Here is a 21,595-nt window from a genome sequence, read left to right as displayed (position 1 = left end):
ATCTGTCTGAATATATTCATTTTTTAAGAGGATGAGTCTTATAGGCTCATAGGTTTGCACCTATTATGTATTTATGTTCTGCTACATGCTTTCCAAATAACACAGTTGAAACCTCTGAGTAATTTCTGCAACTGATATGAACCTTCTCCCTTTACCATAACAAACAGAAAATCTGTTAAAACAGGAATATTTTTTGTTTGGGTATGGCTCCTGGGACTTCATTACAGGTAAAACTTATAATTCCATTCTGCAGTGAAATTTTGCCTTCTTATTTTTGAACTGATACATCTCTCAAGACAACTTGGTAGGTTTTCCCAAGGGCACAGGTTCTGGTAGTTCTGGGCCTTACAATCAGTTGATGGGGTTTGAATCTTTTTTCTGTCACTTGGGGAACTTTGAATGTATCACTCAACTTCCCTGCATCTTAGTTTTTGCATTTAGAAAATGGTGGTCAGCCCTGAATGTCCAGACCGTATAGAGATACCATTCATGAGAAATCTTAGGCAGACACAACAACATATGAGTGTTCCCATCTCCTTTGCCCTATGTCCCTCCAGGCTGGGAGTCCACCTTTGCCCAAACATACATACGTCAGTCTGACTACTTGGTTCTTGATATAATGCTTGTTCAAGGCTGAATCTATAAATATCTCATCCACCTGTTATTACAACAAGAGAAAAACTCTGTGTTAATAAGATATTTTATAATAAAAAATATCCTTCTGATTAAAGGCTAAAAAAATAGAAAAGAATTTTAACATGAGTAATATTCTTTTAAACCAGTGGTTCTCAACTTTCATAGTGAAACAATCACTGGCAGGTTTTTTTTTTTTTTTTTTAATTATAGACACTGGAACCCCTCAGAGTTTGGTTATAATTGATTAGGAAGGAACCTAGGCATTCATATTTTTAAAAACCTCCCCAGGTGATTCTAATATGCTGACATAGGTACTTTAAGAATCTTCCTAAAATTCTATAGAAGGTGAAGCCAAAAGACCCAGAGCCAAAATGTGGCATGGAGGGAGGCTTTGAGAGAACCTTGGCTGAGTACTGGGTTTGAAGCCTATTTTGCTGCTCATGAACTGGGCAACGTTGGAAGTTACTGAACCAGTCTGAGCCTCAGTTTCCCAACCTGTAAAAAAAAAGATACTGATATGCTGTTCATAGGGTATAACGATTAAACACACATAAGATGTTGGGTGTATTTTGGTAGTGATCTTCAGGTGGTTCCCGACCCCCCTTCGCCATGCTGGCATCGCAGGTCTCAGATTTCTCTGCAGGTCTTTGGCTCTAAGTACAGAGAACAGGAATTAGGCATTTGGGAGAGAGCCAACGATTTTTAAATTGTTGTTGGCTGTGGGCTCTAGTGTAAATCAGGGATGAAGAAGGAGTAAGACAGCGTTGTAGATTTAGATGAATGCTGTATTACTCAGTTTATATCACCATGGAAGGAGAAAATAAGCTACTACTTTTGGTTCATTCGCACAGAATTTTAATTGCATGATCCCGCATCATGTGGCTGTGGCTTATCACGCCTGGGGTTTGACTTGCAGTAACTCCTAGTGAGCACTTGGTGGCAACAGTGTCATCTAAATTAAACGAGCGTTGCATTTCACATTAGATGAACCAAATGTGCAAAACCCACGTCCTAAGTCTTTAAGGAAGGGACAAGAAAACCAACTTATTTTGAAAAATGCAAAAACATGAAAATAAATGGAAGGCTATGTCAGAGATCAAGGAACAAGTCATGGCTTCCTTAGCACTACCCGGCATTCACAAGTACTTAATTGGGACACAAAATATTTCTGGACTCCTTTAACCCTTATGATAACTGGTATGGAATAAAAATGATCTTGGGAGATGAACTGTGAGAGACCGTAGAGTCTGAGAAACAAACTGAGGGTTTTGGAAGGGAGGGGTCGTGAGCCTGGTGGTAGGTATTAAGGACGGCAGGTATTGCATGGAGCACTGGGTGTGGTGCATAAACAGTGAATTTTGGAACACTGAAAAAATAAAGTTAAAAAAATGATTTCGATTTGTATTTTATTTGACACTTGGAGACATTATATAAAAATTCCCTGGCATCATGGGGATCATACACTGGGACTTATATTTAGATTTTCTGTTTGCGGGGCCATCTCTTCTCATTAAATGCCAGCCTCCTTGATCAATGTGATGTACATTTTACTTCAAGTTCTTTCACAGAACCAAAATGATACATTATAAAATAAACATCAGGTTGACTTAAACTATAGAACTTGTCAAGATAGAATTGGTTGTATATTTGTAAACCTGAAGATCAAAGGCAGTACTTAGAAAATTGAAAAACTGCTAGTATCCAAAATATACACTTATTTGTATTTATGTAAGAAGAGTTTAAATGGACAGAGAAGGTGTGGGGTTTCTAAGCTAAAAATGAAACCGTTTTGGGAGGTGTGTTTTTGGAGGAGTGACATTGATGTAACGAGTTCTCTTTTCGTTGCACACAGCTATTCTTATTACTCAGTATCTGGGGAAAATCCAAAAGGAAAGAAAAGGAAAAAAAAAAAAAAACCTATGCCAACTCTACAGGAAAATAGTGCCAAATATTAAATGGAAGAAAAGTAAATAGCGGCTGAGTATTTACAGACGTTTGTAATTATCCTCTGAAATTCCACCCACAGATGTTCCCTTGGCTGTTTATAACTTGTTGGTGAAGGTATTAGGTTAAGTTTTTGACTTTAGATGACATCATTCTAAAGTCACGTGGCTGCTGCAATACCTACACCGAGCATCAGTCCCGTCGTTGGTTCAGTTGTTTGGGAAGAGAGAAGCTGAGGAACAGCGTAAGGGGAATCTAGGCATAAGTGACTTAACTAATCATAGAAATAAGGTTTTCTTTCTTCTAATACAAATTCCAGGACCCTGCCCCTCCCTATAAAGTCTCTTTTATTAGCCTGGGGTGAGGCCCAAGATCTTCAGGTGATTCTCTGGTGGTCCGAGGAAAACGTGGAGAAATTCTGCCGCACAGGGACTGGCTTAAAGGGTTTCTGCAATCAAGGAATTTCCAACAGGGGTGAATCGGAGAAAACAGGAGCCTAAACTCTATTGCTGAGTGGATTTTATGTGTGAACTAGCTTTCTAGAGACCCTAAGATAAAGAATCATTAATCATGATTAATCTTTCCTAGAAGATGAAGGCTTAGGTCATAAGAAATACTCTGCTGATAGTTTGGCATTCTGTATTTGTAAGAGTTAAGAACACTTTAAAAAAACAAACAAACTGGTGTGCCAGTTTAAGTGTATTATTTACACAAGCTAATAGAGATACTGATTTATAAATCCAGCCCCCCTCCCATTCTGGGGCATTTGCAGAGTTTGCTTGTTGTAATTAGTCACTTAACTTTAAACACTGACCCCACCCCTTTCAGGGTAGTACCTCCTTAGGTCTGATGATTTTGAAATGCTGGAAGTTGCGCTGAGATTAAGTTCTAAAAGGGCAATTGAAGGTTAGTTGAGTGTTTAATAAAAGAGTTAGGGAGAGGCTGTTAACTCCAACCAACAGACGCACCCATGCAATCAGCTCTCATTCCTGCACAAGTTTGTTTACACATGGCCCACGCCTTTCACGGTCCGAAGCTGCCCAACTTGGCTTTTCTTTCAGCAATCTCCGATTTTACATAGGAGCTGTCTCAGGGCTCAGACTGCGACCTTCAGGTAGATATGCCATCAAGAGATGGGCTAATGATATAAAAACAGTTTCTTCCAATGTCACACCAGATGAGCCCCCAGAATCAAAGGACCCACAAACATGCCGTGAGGAATATTGCTTTCTCCCAATTATAATAAGAGTAGCACATAAAGAACAGTGTAAGAGATGCTTTAAAAAAAAAAAAAAGACACGTTTAGTTTTAAATAAGACTTAATTGAAATTGCCTTGCTACAAGGGCTGAACGCAGGTAAAAGTAGGAAATAAAGCACAAGTCATTTTTGCCTCGGGTCACAGCGTCAGATACTGAAGGTCGTCACCTTCTGTTGGCCATCTTCTATCCCGTCTTCAACAGACCTGTACCTGTCAGGCTTGGCCCTTATTTCCTGTTTACTTGTCCTTTTTAAACTATTCCTTGAATCTGTAGGACCCTCCCCCATTCTGCTGGCGCTCCTTTTTTGAATCAGAACTCTCCTTCAAGGTCTATTTCAGATAATACCTTCTTTGCGATTATTCCTTGAACCTCAGAGTAATCTTTCCTCTTTCCGCCTTAATCTTTCTTATCACTCTTACACCTTCTACTCCCTCCTTAATATAGTTATTTATGTAATTTTTAAAATTTCCTTTACTATACTACACACCCTTTAGAGAGCATTTTTTCTTTTTTTTGGATGAATGAATGAAAGAAAGTGAGTATTTATCAGAAAGCCCTGCATTTACCAGGAAAGTTGCAAGAGGCTTTTTTTTGTTGTTGTTGTTTTGTTTTGTTTTTAAATCCATTTATTTGACAGAGAGAGATCACAAGTAGGCAGAGAGTCAAGCAGAGAGAGAAAGGGAAGCAGACTCCCTGCTGAACAGAAAGCCTGATGCGGGGCTCTATCCCAGGACCCTGAGATCATCACCTGAACTGAAGGCAGTGGTTTAACCCACTGAGCCACCCAGGCAAGAGTTGCAAGAGTTTTTAATGAGCTTTTCATCAGATTCAGACCAATGCTTCTGAAGAAAAAAGCAAATTGACTATGAATTACTGATGGGAATCCTTTCTCCTTTTGGACCATTTCAGGTAATGTGATTGTTTATGGAGAGCTCCTCCATGGTAAGACTACAGTAGTCATAATGGTGGGAATAGTCTTCATAGTTGTGCATCACCTGTGCACCAAGCACTAACCCCATTGTATTTGGGAGCTCATTTGCTTTTCTCCTCAACCCTCTGAGGTGAACATTATTATCGTCTGCATTACATAGATGAGGAAGTGACTTGCCCAGTTGAACTAGCTGATCTTGGGATAAGCACACAGGTGGGTTTTTACTAAAAGCTCCTACCCACAAGTGTAGTAGGCAGCACCTAAGGGGTCAAGAAACTGTTTTAGCCCTCTGGCAAGGCAGTCTGTTTTCTTTGTCCTCTAAAAATGAGAACTATAATCTTGATAGTTCTTATTGTAATTTTTAAAGTTGTTATCTATTTAAAACTCATTTTATTTTGGCAAAACCCAAGAATCAAAAAGTCAGCTATGAATAATTTTTCTAAACCTACATAGAGTGTGGACACCCTTCACATCAGTGATAGTATTTATGGAATTCTGAAGTTTGGTGGCCTTCTGGATATTGAGTCAATTTGTGTCCACAAAAGTCCTTTCAAAAAAAAAAAAAAAATGCTATGTCTAGTAGAGATGGCAGTTGGATCCAGTCATGTGGGGGCTGTGGGTATGTGGGTGAAGTGCCATGGAAGTGTGACATTCTGATTACCCCAAACCAGGAGTAATGATATCAACAAATCGGTTGTGATATTATGTGATATTATTGAAGATATTTCTTTGGTTGCCCTAGTCCTCCTCAGTGTTTCCTTATAGGATGTTAGAGAAAAACAGATGGACATCTGTAACCGTTTAATCACACATAGCAAGTAGCAATATATTGGATAAGCCTTATCCCAAATTGGCTTACATTCCTGAGACTGAGAGGCAAAGTAAATTCGATAAATTAAAGTGTTTGCAATTAAGGGTGATAAAGGATAAATTAGTAACTTTCAGCATAACACAAAGGCTTAGATCTCTGAATTACCATTTTAGAAGAGGAAAATATATAATTTGTGTCTTTTCAAAGTTGTACTAAAGAAATTTAAACCAGAATGCCTGAGGCAAAGGAAAGTCATTTTTTTAGAAGGTTCCTGTGCTCTCCAGGTGTCTTGTCCTTGAAATCTCCAAATTATTCAGTGAAAAGGAGAAAGGGAGAGAATATGAATCAGTACTCTTAGAATCTTTTATATTTCCTGAATGATGAACAATAATCTAAATAGATTATCCAGTAAAGATTGTGCTACAATCTAACTTCATCAGGAAGTTTAGAGATGGTTCATATTGCCTCCTTTCTCAAAAAAAAACTTCTCTCAGAAAACACCCATCCACATTTTTCTCCTACTCATGGTTTGTTTATGCTAAACATATACAGGCAGATATTTTCATCACCCTCCTTCCTCTATTATAGTTGTTTGTTTCTGTTGTCTTCCTCCTCAAAAACTGATACAGACAAGAGACCATAAGCCAAAACTGGTATCAAAAGACAAAGAAAGTCATTATATAATGAAAAAGGAGTCAATTCATCAGGAAGACATAACCATCATAAATATTGTACCTAACATTAGAGTACCCAAATAAATCAAGCAAATACAAACAGATCTGAAGAGAGAAATAAACTATACAATAATAGTAGAGGACTTCAGCATTCCATTTTTATCATGGATCCATCATCCAGACAGAAAATCAATAAGGAAACATTGGATTTGGCCATACTTTATACCAAGTGGACTAACCAGACATATATAGGATATCCCACCTAACAGCAAGAGAATACACATTTTCTTAAGCACACACAGGAAACTCTTTAGGATTTATATGATCTATAATGATAGATCATTATAAGTCACAACAAGTCTTTGCAAATACTTAAGACTGAAATCATACTATGTTTTTGACTATGTTTTGACTACTATGTTTTGACTAGCATGAAACTAGAAGTTAATAACTGGAGGAAAGCTAGAAAATTCACAAATATGTGGAAATTAAGCAACACACTTCTGAACAACCAATGGATCAGAGGAGAAACCAAAAGGAAAAAAAAAATCTTGAAACAAATGAAAATGGAAACACATATCAAAACTATGGGATGCTGCAAAAGCAGTTCTAAAGTGGAATTTCACAGTGATACATGTCTACATTAAGAAAAAAAATATCTTAAATAAACAACCCAACTCACACCTCAAGGAACTAGAAAAGAAGAAAAACTATTGTGCACCTGAAACTAATATAACACTATGTTAACTATACTGAAATTAAAAATTTAAAAAAGAAGTAGAAGAAATAAACAAAGCCCAGAGTTAGCAGAAGGAAGGAAATAACACATATCAGAGCAAAAATAAATAAAATGGAGACTAAAAGATAACATAAAGGATCAACAAAACTAAAAGTGGGTTTTATTGACAAATCTTTGGCTAAACTAAGAAAAAAAGAAGACTCAAAATCAGAAAATGAAAGAAATATTACAACGGATACTACAGAAATGCAAAAGATCATAAAAGACTACTGTGAACAATTATATATTAACAAATTGGATAACCTAGAATACATGGACAAACTTTCGGAAACATACAACCTACCAAGATTAAATAAGAAGAAATAGAAATAGAAAATAGAAGAAGAAAATAGAAGAAATAGAAAATCTGAACAGATCAATAAGGAGTAAAGAGGTTGAATCTGTAATCAAAATCTCCCAGTATAGAAAAACTGATGGTTTCACTAGTGAATTCTACCAAACATTTAAAGAAAAATTAACACTGATTCTTCTCAAACTTTTCCAAAAAAAATGAAGAGGAAGGAACACTCCCAAATTCATTTTACAAGGCAAACATTAACCTAATACCAAAGCCAGATAAAGACACTACAGGCTAAAATTCCTGATGAATAGAGATACAAAAATTCTCAACAAAATTAATAAATCAAATTCAACAATATATTGAAAGGACCATACATTATGATCAAGCAATATTAATTCCTGAGGTAAAGGATGCTTCAACATACACAAATCAATAAAATGTGATACACAGATTAATAGAATGAAAGATAAAAATCATATAATTATCTCAATAGATGCAGAAAGATCACTTAACAAATACAACATCCTTTCATGATAAAAATTCTCAACAAATTATATATAGAAAGAATACACTTCAACATAATAAGGCCATCTATGGCAAGCCCGCAGCTTATATAATATTTCACAGGGAAAGGTTGAAATCTTCCTAAGATCAGGAACAAGACACCTAGGGTGCCCACTTTCACCACCTATTCAACATGGTACTGGAGTTCTAGCCAGAGCAATCAAGCAAGAAAAAGAAATAAAAGCCATCCAAATCAGAAGGGGATACATTGTCTTTAATTGCAGATATATTGCTTTATATAGAGAAAATTCTAAAGATTCCACCAAAAAACTGTTGACTAATCCATGAATTCAGGAAAGGTGCAAGATACAAAATCAGTATACAGAAAATGGCTACCTTTGTATACATTAGCAATGAAATAGCTGAAAAAGAAATAAAATACAATCATATCAAAAATAACGAAATACTTAAAATAAGTTTAATGAAGGAAGTAAAAGATCTATGCACTGAAAACTACGACATTTTGATGAAGGAAATCAAAGAAGACAAAAATAAATGAAAGATATCCTATGTTCAGGAGTAGAAGAATTAATATTGTTAAAATGTAAATACTGTCCAAAGCATCTATAGATAAATGCAATCTCTATCAAAATTCTAGTGGCATAGAAATAGAAAAAATAGAAATAGAAAATAGAAATAGAAATAGAAATAGAAAAAAAGCCCTAAAAGTTATGTGGAACGACAGAAGATCATGCATAGCTAAACAATCTTGAGAAAGAAGAACAAAGCCAGAAATATCACACTTCATGATTCCAAACTCTAATACAAAGCTATAGTAATCAAAACAGCAGGATACTGACATAAAAACAGACACATAGACCAATGGAAAAGAATCAAGAGCCCAGAAATAAACCCTCACATTTATGATCAGCTAATATTTAACAAGGCACCCAAGAGTACTCACTGGGGAAAGGATAATCTGTTCAATATACAGTGTTGGAAGGCTGGATAACCACATGCAGAGGATGAAATAGGGCCCTTATGTACCATCTCAAAAATAATTTGAAATGGATTAAAGACTTAAGCATAAGACCTGAAACCATAAAACTTCTAGAAGAAAACATAAGGAAAAAGCTTCTTGACATCAGTTGTGGCAACAATTATTTGAATATGATATCAAAAGCATAGGCAACAAAAGCAAAAATTAGTATGTGGATCTTTATCAAACTGAAAAGCTCCTATACACCAAAGGAAGTCACCAACAAAATGAAAAGGAAACCTATGGAATGGGAGAAAATATTTGCAAATCATATATCTGATAAAGGGTTAATATCCAAAATATATAAAGAACTTATACAACTCAACAGAAAAAAAAAGTCTGATTAAAAAATGGGTATAAGAGCTTAATAGATATTTCTTCACAGAAGACATACCAAATGGTCAACAGGTACTTGAATAGGGGTTCAGTATCACACTAATTATCAGGGAAGTGAAAATCAAAACTCAATGAGATATCATCTCACACCTTTTAGAATGGCTATCATCAAAAAGACAAGAGATGACAAGTGTTGGAGAAGATGCCATCCCTTGTGCACTCTTGAAGAATGTAAACTGGTGCAGCCACTATGGAAAATAGTATGGAAGTGTCTACTACTTTATGATATAGCAATTCTGCTTCTGGGTATGTATACAAACGTGTGGGTGTTGTGTGTGCATGAGTGTGTACACAGAAACATTATTCAGGCACAAGAAAGAAGGAAATCTGTCGGGGACCGCCTCCGGCCGGGAAAGTCCCCGCCATTACAAGATGGCGCTTGGCTCACTGCCAGCAAAATAGCTGCAAGTAAACAACGAACGTTCTGGTGAAGCCCGCCTAAAGGAGGACATAGTCATTGGCTGTTTCAAATTTAATCAGCATAGTAACAGGACTCTCATTGGCTCTCCCCATTGCTTGGCCCCTTATTGGTCACCCTACTTGCTGATTGGCCATGTAAATGTATATAAGTGTGTAGATTTGCGGAAATAAAGAGAGAGAAGATACACCAGAACCGGGGCTTCTTGTCGTCCTTGCGGGTCGAGGGCGACAGAAATCCTGTTATTTGGGAAAATACAGATAGAACTTGAGGGCATTATGCTAAGTGAAATAAATCAGACAAAGACAAATACTGTCTAATACCACTTAGATGTGAAATCTAAAAAGCTGAACTCACAGAAGCAGAGTAGACTGGTGGTTACCATGGCTTGGAGTGGGGGTGGGGTCATGGGAGAAGCAGGGTGATGTTGATGGAAGGGTACGAACTTCCAGTTATAAGATGAACAAGTTTTAGGGACCTAACGTACAACATGGGGACTGTAGCTAATAATACTGTGCTATATAGTTGAATGTTTCTAAGGAAATAAGATATGAAATGTTGTCATCTCAAAAAAGAAAGGGTAATTATGTGAGATGATGGAGGTGTTACAGTGATAATTATTTTGCAGTATATCAAATCAACATGTTTTGTATTGTAAACTGACACAATGTTACATGTAAATTGTATCTCAGTAAAGCTGAACACAAAGCTGATACCAGGAAGTGAGGAAACTATGGAAGAGGGCATATATAACAAATAAACCTGGTGTGTTGTTTAGCTAAGAGTTAACTATCACAACATATGTCCTTATAACTAACAAAACTTAAATTAAAAAAGGAAAATAATAAATTTAAATATTATATGGGAGAAAATTGATGTAGAACTGAGCTTCCTATCTTAGCTGAGTACCTTCCTAACAAGTAGAACAATTTAATGGAAAGAGCACATGTTCCGATTTCTTCCATGGCTTTGCATCTCCCCTGTGGTATTTACTGGCTGTGGACCTCAACTTCAGAGGCTTAGTTCTCTTATCTGTCAAGTGTGATAATAATGTCTCCTTTGCAGTGTTACATTGCAGATTAGACATGAAATAGACAATTATCTTTTTCTTCCAGGATTCAAATTAAACACATTGAAATTGGAGGAGCAGTAATACACATCTTCCTTTTGATATGCCTAATCTTTAATTACAAAATAAATGTAAGTCTGTGTTCTCATGTAAGTTCTCAGCCATACTCTACATTCAATCTTTCTAACCTCTGAACATGAAGTTTCTTGATGATGTCTGCTTAGAATTTTCTCAAACCTTCCAAATCCAGTTTCTTCTTTCTAGGCATAGGGCCGTAGTCCCACACCAAGCATGGAGCATTTCTTGCCTTATGCATCCAGACTTAAAGACTAATACCTTTGTTAAGTTTAAGTTTACCTTGACTCAGTTCCCTTTTCTTAGGAGCATTTCCTGCCTCGATGTTGATCAGAGCCAAATTTCTCACTTTTCTCATCTAATTCTTTTAGACGGTAAATTTCTAATTAATTTATCTCCTTGCAACTCTGTTTCCAAGTTCCTTATTTCTATAGTTACAGACTGTATAGACACATAGTATCAAGTATATTTTGAGAATCATTTTAGACCCTTTTTGGGTGTCCCTGGGTGCTCCTTGGACATAGGAGCAGTGTTTTTTAGGGGGAGACAACCTTAAGAAAATTCCCAACTGTTGCCATTGTTAATGCAAATGATGGTCACTGGCCCATGTAGATAGTGTAATTGAAAGAGACTAATGTACCACGGATAATTACTTGATCTCTGGAATTTTGTAGGATTGTAGATGGGAAGTAAAATCACACAGGTGATTCTTAGGGATGATGTAAGTTTATTAAGAACATGTAATCTCAAATTTTAACTATTATCATTTACTAGCTGTATGATCTTGAATAATTTAACTTTTCTATACCTTGATTTTTCTCATCTATAAAATTGTGATAATAATTTTACTTACCTCATAGAGTTGTTTTTGAGAATTAACTAAAATAATACAAATCGGGTGCTTAATGTAGTGTTTGACACTCAGTACATGTTAGTGATTTTTATGGTGTTACAAGCTTATAGCTTTCACATTTGTAATGGCCCTATAGTTTAAAAATATTTCCTCATATTGCTAAAATATATTTCTTCAAATAAAGTACTGCCTCAGCCAGTGATTCTAGCCAAACTTCTAATAATTAAAGAAAGTGACCTACCCATTTGGGAGTGTCATGAATTATTGGTGTCTGGTTACTGGAGTTCTTTTAACAGTATCTGAGCATGAGCTCATTTTACTTTTGTACCTCCATTTACATTCAAATCAGTAAATCCCCAATTATGAGGAAGAACAGGACCTGCAACTTGTCTTTCTTGGCTGTCTAGTTAGCACCCATAGAGGACAGAAGAAAAATCTGGTTTTATTCATTGGGATTTAACAACAATAAACAGGAGTGGCTCAGGATAAAGCATGAACTTTTTGTGTAATTCTTCTAAAGGTGACTTGGTGGTGAGTGAAGGAAAAATGGTCTCATTTAACAATTTTAAATTGTCTCATTTAAACAGAGCTAAATAATACCACGTTTCTCTTGACCACAGAAACCTAGCTGAATTCCTTTTCTTTGAAGCTATTCTGACCTTACAGTCCTCAACATACAATTTGGTTTTTAATTATGTCAGGCTGTTCAGTTTCATGTGTGTGATTCTCATTTCTCCAAAGAGATTGGAAGAAATTTGAGGAGATAGATCATGTTTCCTTTTCTGCAAGACTCAAGTGCAAAGAAATGTAAAGAGCTGAACAATCATACCACATATTGGGAAGAAAGATTGTTTAGTTAAATTGGGAAAACTGGCTCACTTATACGCAGAATAAAACCTGAGACCCTACTAACATTACATATGTGGTGGACTTTAGATCCATTGAAGACCTAATATAAAAAGTAAAACTATAAACTTAATAGAAGAAAATATGGTAAAATATTTTTATGACTTAGAGGAAATGTCTTCTATAAAAAATTTATAAAAAACATGAACATAAGACAAAGAAAATTGATGAAGATGATTACTTCAAAATTATGGATTTCTATTTCATGAAGAACAGCATAGTCCAAATTAATAGAAAACAGAATGGATAACTGTAATTTCTACAACCAACAAACTGTTTATATTTGGAAGATATAAGGAACTCCTGGAAAATAACTCTAATAAAACAAAATAACTCCAGTAGTGAAACAGGTAAAGGATAGGTACCAATGATTTATAAAAATGAAAAGTTTGCTAATAAGTATGTTTGATAGTGCACAAACTCATTAGTAATTAGAAAAATTAAATTAAATCCAAATAAGATATAAGTTATTGCTTATTAGGCTGGCAGAAATCAGCAAGCCAAGTAATACCAAGTGTGGGCAAAGATGTGGGGACCTGCACTGCTGACGGAATGTACACTGGTTCAGACATTCTGAAGAGCAATCCAGCTAGTTAGTCGAGTTAAGTGGATGCACACCCAATGACCCAGTGACTCTGCCTTCAGAAGAACTTGCAGAGGTCCATAGGGGACAAGTAGGAGGCAGTTTAGTGTAGCATCTCTTGAGATAATGGGCAGGAGGTAAAATATGGCAGATACAGACTGGGAATCATTCTGTGGCAGCCAATAGCAATGGATTAGATGTACATTTAGCAACGTGGATAGACCTTAAAAAACAGATCTGAGTAAAAAAGTCTGAAACAAAAGATGATGCCATGGACTGAATATTTGTTGCCCCTCCCTCTGGCCCCCATTCCCTACCCCCCACTAACCCCGGCCCAGATTCATATGTTGAAATGCTAACCCTCACTGTAATGGTATTAGGAGGTGGGGCCTTGGAGAGATGATTAGGTCATGAAGGGGCTGGTGCTCTTATAACAAGAAACCCAGAGAGCCCTTTATGTCTGCTCTCATCCATGTGAGGATATGTCTAGAAATCTGCAGTCTGCAACCTGAAAGAGGGTCATCTCTTGATGAACCTGACCACACTGGTCCCTGATCTCAGACTTCCAGCCTCCAAAACTTTGAGAAGTAAATTTCTGGTATTTATTAGCCACCCAGTATCTGGTACTTTGGTATAGTTGTCCAAACTGACTAAGACAACTGAGTTATAACACAAAGAATAAATTAAAGGCACGTGCATACAAAACAACAAAACTCATTTTTACAAGAATGAATGCAAACAAAAGAATACACATGAAATAAGGAATGGTAGCCTGTAGGGAGAGGTGAATGAGAATGTGTTATGAGAAAAATAATGATGACCCCAGAAGTGCCTTGCCTGCGCTCGTGATGTGTTAACCTAACTTAGCCTTTGCACCTGAGGCTCCTTCATTCCTAGAAGTGTGTGCTTTACTGAAACCTTAAAGTCCGTTTTCAAACACAATTTGCTATTATAAATGCACTTTGCCTTTCTTTATTTCCTTTTAAAAGATCTATTGCATTCCTGTCCATTTACTTCAGTAAAGATAGTTTCTTGGTTAGCCTAAAACAGCAACAATGTTGGCTGTAATGCATAAAGAAAACATTTTAAACTTTCTTGATTTATTGTAAACAGTTTCCAGGTTCAAAGAATTTGTACATCGAAGACAGATTATTTTTTATTATTGTTTTTACATTGAAGAAGTTATGTGGAGTCACTCAGGGTTAGAGGGCTAAAGGAAGTACCAGGGCACGTGCCCAGGTTTCTTTGGCATTCCTCAAGAAATGATTGCAAATGCTGTTTTCTAAGGTACTATAGATATAAAGGAATGGAAGAATATATTTCAGCCTACAAACGTTAATTAATGATTTGGAAGGACAAGACTGTAAGATGGAACCAAAGTGCATGATTTAGTGAGGCTTGAAAATATAGGTTATAAACTCCATGATATTATTGCAAATATGTTGCAATTGAGTGTGCATAGGGATAAAGATCAGGTGGTGATAGGAAAATGAAAATTCATTTGAGAAAGAAAGGAAATATTTAGAACTAAAAAGGTTCTCTGACTGCTAAAACAAACCAATACATCTGCCATTCCCACTGTTTGGAAATAACTGTACTGCTATGCTTCCTTGTCAAAGAAGTTAAATTAAGCTTAATTTTTTTTTAAAGATTTTATTTATTTGTTTGACAGACAGAGATCACGAGTAGGCAGAGCGGCAGGCAGAGAGAGAGAGGGGGGAAGCAGGCTCCCTGCCGAGCAGAAGGCCTGATGAGGGGCTCGATCTCAGGACCCTGAGATCATGACCTGAGCCGAGGCAAAGGCTTAACCCACTGTCACCCAGGCGCCCCAAATTAAGCTTAGTTTTTAAGTGATGGTTCACGCACACCATCACCTTATCACACATCATGCAGAGAATTCTATTATAACTGAGTTTACTTTTTCCTTTTTGGGGGAAGTCCTATATTTTAGTTTTAACAAAATTATTAGTATTGCATTTGAATATTACATAATAGGTCTGGCTATTTTATCTTTATTAGCATGCTTGTGAGATAAAATTAGCATTTGTGGTTATCTTTCCTTCTCTCATATATTTAAAAAATATTTTAAATCTTAGAATGTGGTCCTACAAAAAAGCATGTGGTTTCACAAGTAACCATTTCTATATGGCTACACTTTATAATTTGGGTGATATTATGGGGCAGTGGGGGAAGTCATAGGCTGGGATCGAGCTGGCCTCAGTTCTCTCACCTTTAGACGAGAAGACTGAATTAGAGTGGTGTATCAGGCTCACTGTTAGAATGCAGATTCCTTTACTCCCTCATCCCTGACTACCTATCTCATCAGACACTGATTCAGCGAGTCTGGGGTGGGGCTTAGGACTCTTCAAGATGATTTCGATGCAAGTGGTCTGAAAATCATCTTTTGAGAAATATTGAAGGAAATGATTCACAAATCCCTTCCATCTACATTATTTCACAACAGAAAGGATATCATCTGACTTACCAAGTTCTCACTCATCTCCCGTAAGTCCTTAAGTTGGTATGTGTTGTTTTGTCCAGAATTACTATTGACTCGTAGATCTGAAATTTTAAAGGTGGCATGATAATACTCCATTTTCTGTCCTGTGATATAAAAGAAAAGTAGGAAATTATGTGATATGGGCATAGCTTTCAGGATCAGAGGTACAGATACAATGAGGCTAATATAAAGTCTTGAATTACTGCTGAGATTCTTTAAAAATGTAGTTTCATTATAATATTAATGAAAATGATGATTAATGTATTGTGTTAATAATAGCTGATATTTACTGAGTGTGTATTATCTTGTGAAACATTGTTCTGGGTACTTTACATGTATTAATTCATTTGGTCCTCATTCTAGCTCTCCAAGATTAGGGTCTCCATTTCACAGGTGAAGTAAGTGAAGCACAGAGGTGATAAGTAATTTGCTCCAGGGTCTATAACTAGTAACTAGCCCAAGTTTAAACCTAGACAGTGTGACTCTAGAGCTGGAACCATTAATTCCTATACTGTTCCTTGCTGAGGGACAATGAAACGTATACCACCTTATACTCTACAGGAAGTAGATGTAAATGAACGTTCTTGTGAATTTTGATTTGTAATGGGAGAGTCAGATACAGTAAGAAAGACAGGAAAAGAAAGGGGGAAAATTATCAGAGGTGGGAGTTAGAACACTGTGAACTGGGGTGAATCAGTCAGATTTCTGCTTGGCTACTGGGAAAGGTAAGAAAACAGAGAGCAGGGGAGACTTCTGGGAAATCTGGTAACCTTAGGAGTATGTCCTTGTATGTGTGTGGTGGGGACGGGAGTGGACGAGAAAGCTACAAGAGTTAAAAATAGAGAATGGAGCCATCACAGAATGATTCTCTCTCATTGGGGAACCAGGGAGATAAAATGGCTTTCCCAGTTGTGTTACAGGAAAGGAAGAGGGATCTCAGGATGGTGCTTCTTCTATGTGGACTCTGTAGCGCCTTTTCTGGTCCCCCTGATATTTATCTCCTCAATCCATATTGTTATCAAACCTTATAGTCATAATAAAGGGGATTTTGTGCAGTCACATGAACTGACCTAAGAATCTTTGGCCATTGGCATAAACTACAGGTGGGGTTGTCATAGTAGGCCAGAGCTGTGTCCTTTAAAGCGCCTGATAGACTCTTCATCATTCCCCATCAAATCTGAGGCAATGACAATAGATGAGACCATTCAAGGAAGCAACCTGAGCTAGTTGTTGTATCATACAAATCTGTGTGACACTGTGAGATTTGTGAGAAAATGTTAATGGTTTGCAGTCTGTACAGAGAAACATACAATTTAAAAAGAACTCTGAAATGCAGTATTTGTGTGATTATAAATATAACAATTTTATTTATTTATTAGGCAATTAAAAAATACCTGAATATCATTTTAGAAAGAAAAAAAATTCTCTCTAAAAATAAGTAAAAACATTCTGTCATATCTAGAGTTTACCAATTATTTTAAAATTCAATATTACTTTGGACATGTGTTTTTCTTTTGCCTTTAAATGTTGGTGGATAGGATGATGAGTAAATGAGCCAATTTTAATAATTATCACAGTTTTTCACTTGATGATTAGAGTTATTACGATTGCTAGTAAATTTTAGTTATTATTTTTGATCTTTTGTGTAGAATCTCAAAAGAATCTAGATTTCACGTGAGCTCTAAGTAGATAGGAAACTTGTTTACTTAATGCTATTTCTTGAATCTTCCAGAAAAGTACTCATATATAATTAGGTAGTCAGTAATTGTTTCTTAATAAAATTATTGAATAAATTTAAACAGTTCTAAATGTGGGCATTTGCTGGTAAAAGTACAAAACTGTTTTTGGATGAAATCACATATACAGATATATGAATGAGAAAAATGAAATCAAACTGCATGAAATCCATAATTTTCACCTACCAGAGACTAACACATGAGCCAGAACACCAATGGTCACTGCCACCACTGTCAGTAATAACAAAAGGAGGAGGGCAGTCATCCATGGTTTCAAAACTCTGCTTCGGGTGCCAAGTCCTGCTGTTCTGTGAAAAAGAAAACTCACCAGTTACTCTTACATGGTAATGGTTACAGGCTTTCCGGTTTTCATTTGGATAAGATCAAGTTGCTTTGGTCTGCCTTTCTCAGCAAGAAGATATTTGTCTTCAGTTTTCATCAAGGTCATCTTGGTGTGAAGGGAGGTGTTAAAAAGATCAGGATCTGAGAATCCATGATTTGCTCCTGGTTTCTATTTCTGGAGGCACTGGCTCTCTGTGGTGGCCGGTCCTGACTTAGCATTGTGGTCCAAAGCTTGAAAAAGGATGTTTTCCCTTCTTCCTCCAACATTTTTTTTTTCTCTTTTCTCTGTGTATCCTTTTAGAGTTTACAGAGTGATTTCAAATCTATTATCTTACTTATTTTTCATCTTTTAAGTCTTGATTATGAAGTATTTCAGGTACATAGAAATTTAGAAGAAATAGTATAGTGGAGCACCCCTATATTTATCACATCATTTTATCAGTTGTTAATATTTTTGCCATTTTGCTTCATTCATCTTGTTTTATTTTAATATAATATTTTAATATATTATTTTAATAATTTCATTATTTTAATATGAAATAAGACATTATGACTTTTCATTACATCACCATTATAAACAGGGTATTTTCCAACATAACCATAATACCATAACACTCCTAAAAATTAGCAATATTTCTCCAGTACATCCAACTATCCAAAATTCCCTCTTTTATCTGCACTATGTTTACTGATGGTTTGTACAAATCAGGACATAATCAAGAATCATGTAGTATATTTGGTCATTATGGCTTTCAAGTCTTTTAAAGAAGAGTCCTTTTTCCTTTGAAAATTTTAATTATGTTGACTTGTTGAAGAAATCAAACCAGTTGTCCTTTAGAACATCCCACTTTTTAATTGTCTGAATGCTTTCTTTTTTTTTTTTTTAATTTTTTTTTTATTTTTTTTTCCCCAATTTATTTATTTTCAGAAAAACAGTATTCATTATTTTTTCACCACACCCAGTGCTCCATGCAAGCTGTGCCCTCTATAATACCCACCACCTGGTACCCCAACCTCCCACCCCCCCGCCACTTCAAACCCCTCAGTGTGAAGATTCCTCAAGAAATTAAAAATAGAGCTTCCCTACGACCCTGCAATTGCACTCCTGGGTATTTACCCCAAAGATACAGATGTCTGAATGCTTTCTTATGATATCATTTACCTTGTTCTTCTATCCCTCTCATTTCCTGTTAGGTTAAACAGATCTAAAGACTTGATTAAATTTTGGTTAAATTCTTTTGACAAGACTACTTCAAATGTGATGCTATGTATTTTTTACTTTTATCACATCAGAGTTAGAGGAAATTTCCATAATTTAGGAGTAGAAAAAGAACTCTGCTTTTTTTCCTAGCCTCTTATGATCAACCATAGTGCTGATGATGTTGTGTCAAGTATTTGTTTGCATGTATATTAATCTAAACTTAGCTGTGCACTCCTTGTGGAGCTGGACTATTGTTTTCATCTTCTTATCATTAAGATTTAATAAGGTTGCCTGATAAAGAATAGGAATTTTATAAAGCAATGAGAGGCAGATATTATACCAGCTTTACATATGAAACAACAGAGGCCGAGAGAACAGAAACTTGATTAGAGTCAAGTGGCTTAAAAGGGTTTTGGTCATCTAACTCATTGTGTAGTGCTCCTTCTCTACAACATGCCATTGTAGTCAACTTCATTTATGCTTTCATTAGGATTTAGCTTTGGGGGCAGAGGGTATTTTTCATATTTCATATTTCCTTCGCAAGATTTAGTGCAATGTTTTGTACTGAATGTAATTTTAAATAAATATTGGCTGATTTATATATTGATTTTAATATAAGCATATTTTTATGTAAATGCAAGCACAAAAGATACAGTTTGTGGACCTAAACAATTGAGAAGATGGTAGTTTTGGCATAAGTAATGTATTTACCTTATAAATCTAGTGTTCTGTTGAGTATAGAAAATATTGACAATGTGTGCACTGACTGATTAAAAAGAATCTAGACAGCTGGCTGTGGAAAGGCAATGTGTCTTCTAACGGACCAAAGCTAAGGTGCTAGAAAATAACAACAAACAGAAGCTCCATGGAGTATAGTATTACTTAGCCTCTTAAATGGCTTAAAACTCAAATTCAGAAGTGAAAGATAACTTAGAGGCTACCTGAAAAATTCAACATATTTTCCAGGTGAGAAAACTGAGGCCTAGAGACGATTAAATGACTTTTCTATTATAACCAAAATAGCAGTCATCTCAAACTCATGCATGCCTTCGAACTCCTGGGGCACTTTTTTTTTTTTTTTTTTTTCAGTGCCAGATGGCTTTTCCATTGAGTATTTGTGAAAATTCTTAAATTAATTTATTATTCATATATTCATTCTCTCACTCATTTATTCATTCATTCATCATTTATTTGACCATTCAGTTTCTCAGAAAATCTTAGCGTATCTTCAAGTCATTCAGAAACAATAAGAAAACCAAAGAAGAAAGGCTAGACCTCAAGGAGATCTAAAAAATTTGAAATATATCATCCCATCACATCAGAGTTCCTCTGAGTAGGACAAATGAAGAAGGTGGATGACAGGGAGCTCATATCCCAGTACTGAGATGCACGCAAACTCACACCATTACATACTGAATGGTGGGACTCTCAGCAGAAGACTGGTTCAATAACAATGACACATTGCTTCATGTGCTGTGGCAGTCACATCTATACATCCCGTACAAGGTGGGGTGCGCCCAACAAATGGGAGTAAGAATGGGGAATAATAGGTATACCGTGCCAGATTACAAAAGCTTCAGGAGCCATAAGCTAAAGCTGCCCCTACTTAATCCTATATGAATAAACTTTCAACTCAGTGTCACTTTTATAAATACAAACAAGAAATTCATGAAAGCAAAATGCATGACTGACTTTCCATTCTAGAGAGGTTCTGCTAGGGATTTGCATAATATCGCTTCAGATATGAAAAGAAATAGGCCTTGTAATGCCTTGGGAATCTAGCCTGATTGTAAGTAAAGATGCACTACACCATGATGCTCATGCATTTTTTTCCTGCTTGCACCATAAAGCAGATACTGGTGTATTAATTTTCTATTGCCACAAATTACTGCAAAGTTAGCAGCTTAAAGCAACTAGTTCACAATTCTGTATGTGTCATGTCTGAGTTCTCTGCTCAGGATCTCACAAGATTGAAATCAAGATGTTGGTTGGGGCAGCTGTGTGATCTAACATTTGCGATCATCTTCCTAGCTCACTTAGGTTATAGGCAGAGCTCAGGTCTTTGAAGATTTTATTTATTTATTTGAGAGAGAGAGGGCGAGAGCATTTGTGAGCAGGGGGATGGATAGAGGGAGAGAGAATCTCAAGCAGCCTCTGTACTTAATGGGGAACCCAGCACAGGGTTTGGTCTCACTGCCCTAAGATCATGACCTGAGCCAAAATCAAGAGTTGGGAGCCCAACCAACTGAACCACCCAGATGCCCCAGAGCTCAGCTCTTTGAAGCTAAACTGGGGTTCCTGTTCTCTTGCTGGCTGTCACAGACCTTCCTCTTTAACCTCCTTGATTTCACCCACATTCTTTTCATGTGGCCCACTCCATCTCTATAGCCAGCAATAGAGAATCAACCTTCAACAAATCTCTCACATCTTGAGTCTCTTTCTCTCTACAGGTAGAACCAGCTAGTTCTTTTCAAAGATGTTACCTGATCAGAGTAGGCCCACCAAGGATAATCTCCCCATTTTAAAGTCCACTGATTTGAGGCCTCAATTACATCTGCAAAATTCCCTCATCGCAGCACATAGATTACAGTTTGAATAACTGGAGGAAGAAATGTGTACATCGATGGATGGAAATCTT

General features: G+C 36.3%; 1 protein-coding gene across 2 annotated transcripts in view; it reads right to left on the bottom strand.

Annotated features, from left to right (window-relative positions):
• Positions 1-21,595, bottom strand: part of LOC122889718 (transmembrane protease serine 11A-like) — a 56,311-nt gene that overhangs the window by 20,107 nt on the left and 14,609 nt on the right. For both annotated transcript variants that reach the window (XM_044225085.1, XM_044225086.1), the window contains exons 2-4: positions 17,601-17,722; positions 15,664-15,782; positions 591-658 (exon numbers count right to left, since the gene is read on the bottom strand). In XM_044225085.1, the coding sequence (XP_044081020.1) occupies positions 591-658; positions 15,664-15,782; positions 17,601-17,722 (309 nt within the window). The remainder of the gene's footprint in view (positions 1-590; positions 659-15,663; positions 15,783-17,600; positions 17,723-21,595) is intronic.

Source organism: Neovison vison, chromosome 11 (assembly GCF_020171115.1).
Source record: "Neovison vison isolate M4711 chromosome 11, ASM_NN_V1, whole genome shotgun sequence".
Classification (NCBI taxonomy): domain Eukaryota; kingdom Metazoa; phylum Chordata; class Mammalia; order Carnivora; family Mustelidae; genus Neogale; species Neogale vison.
The sequence above is the reverse complement of the archived record's forward strand: the minus strand, read 5'-3'. Positions and strand labels throughout refer to the sequence as shown.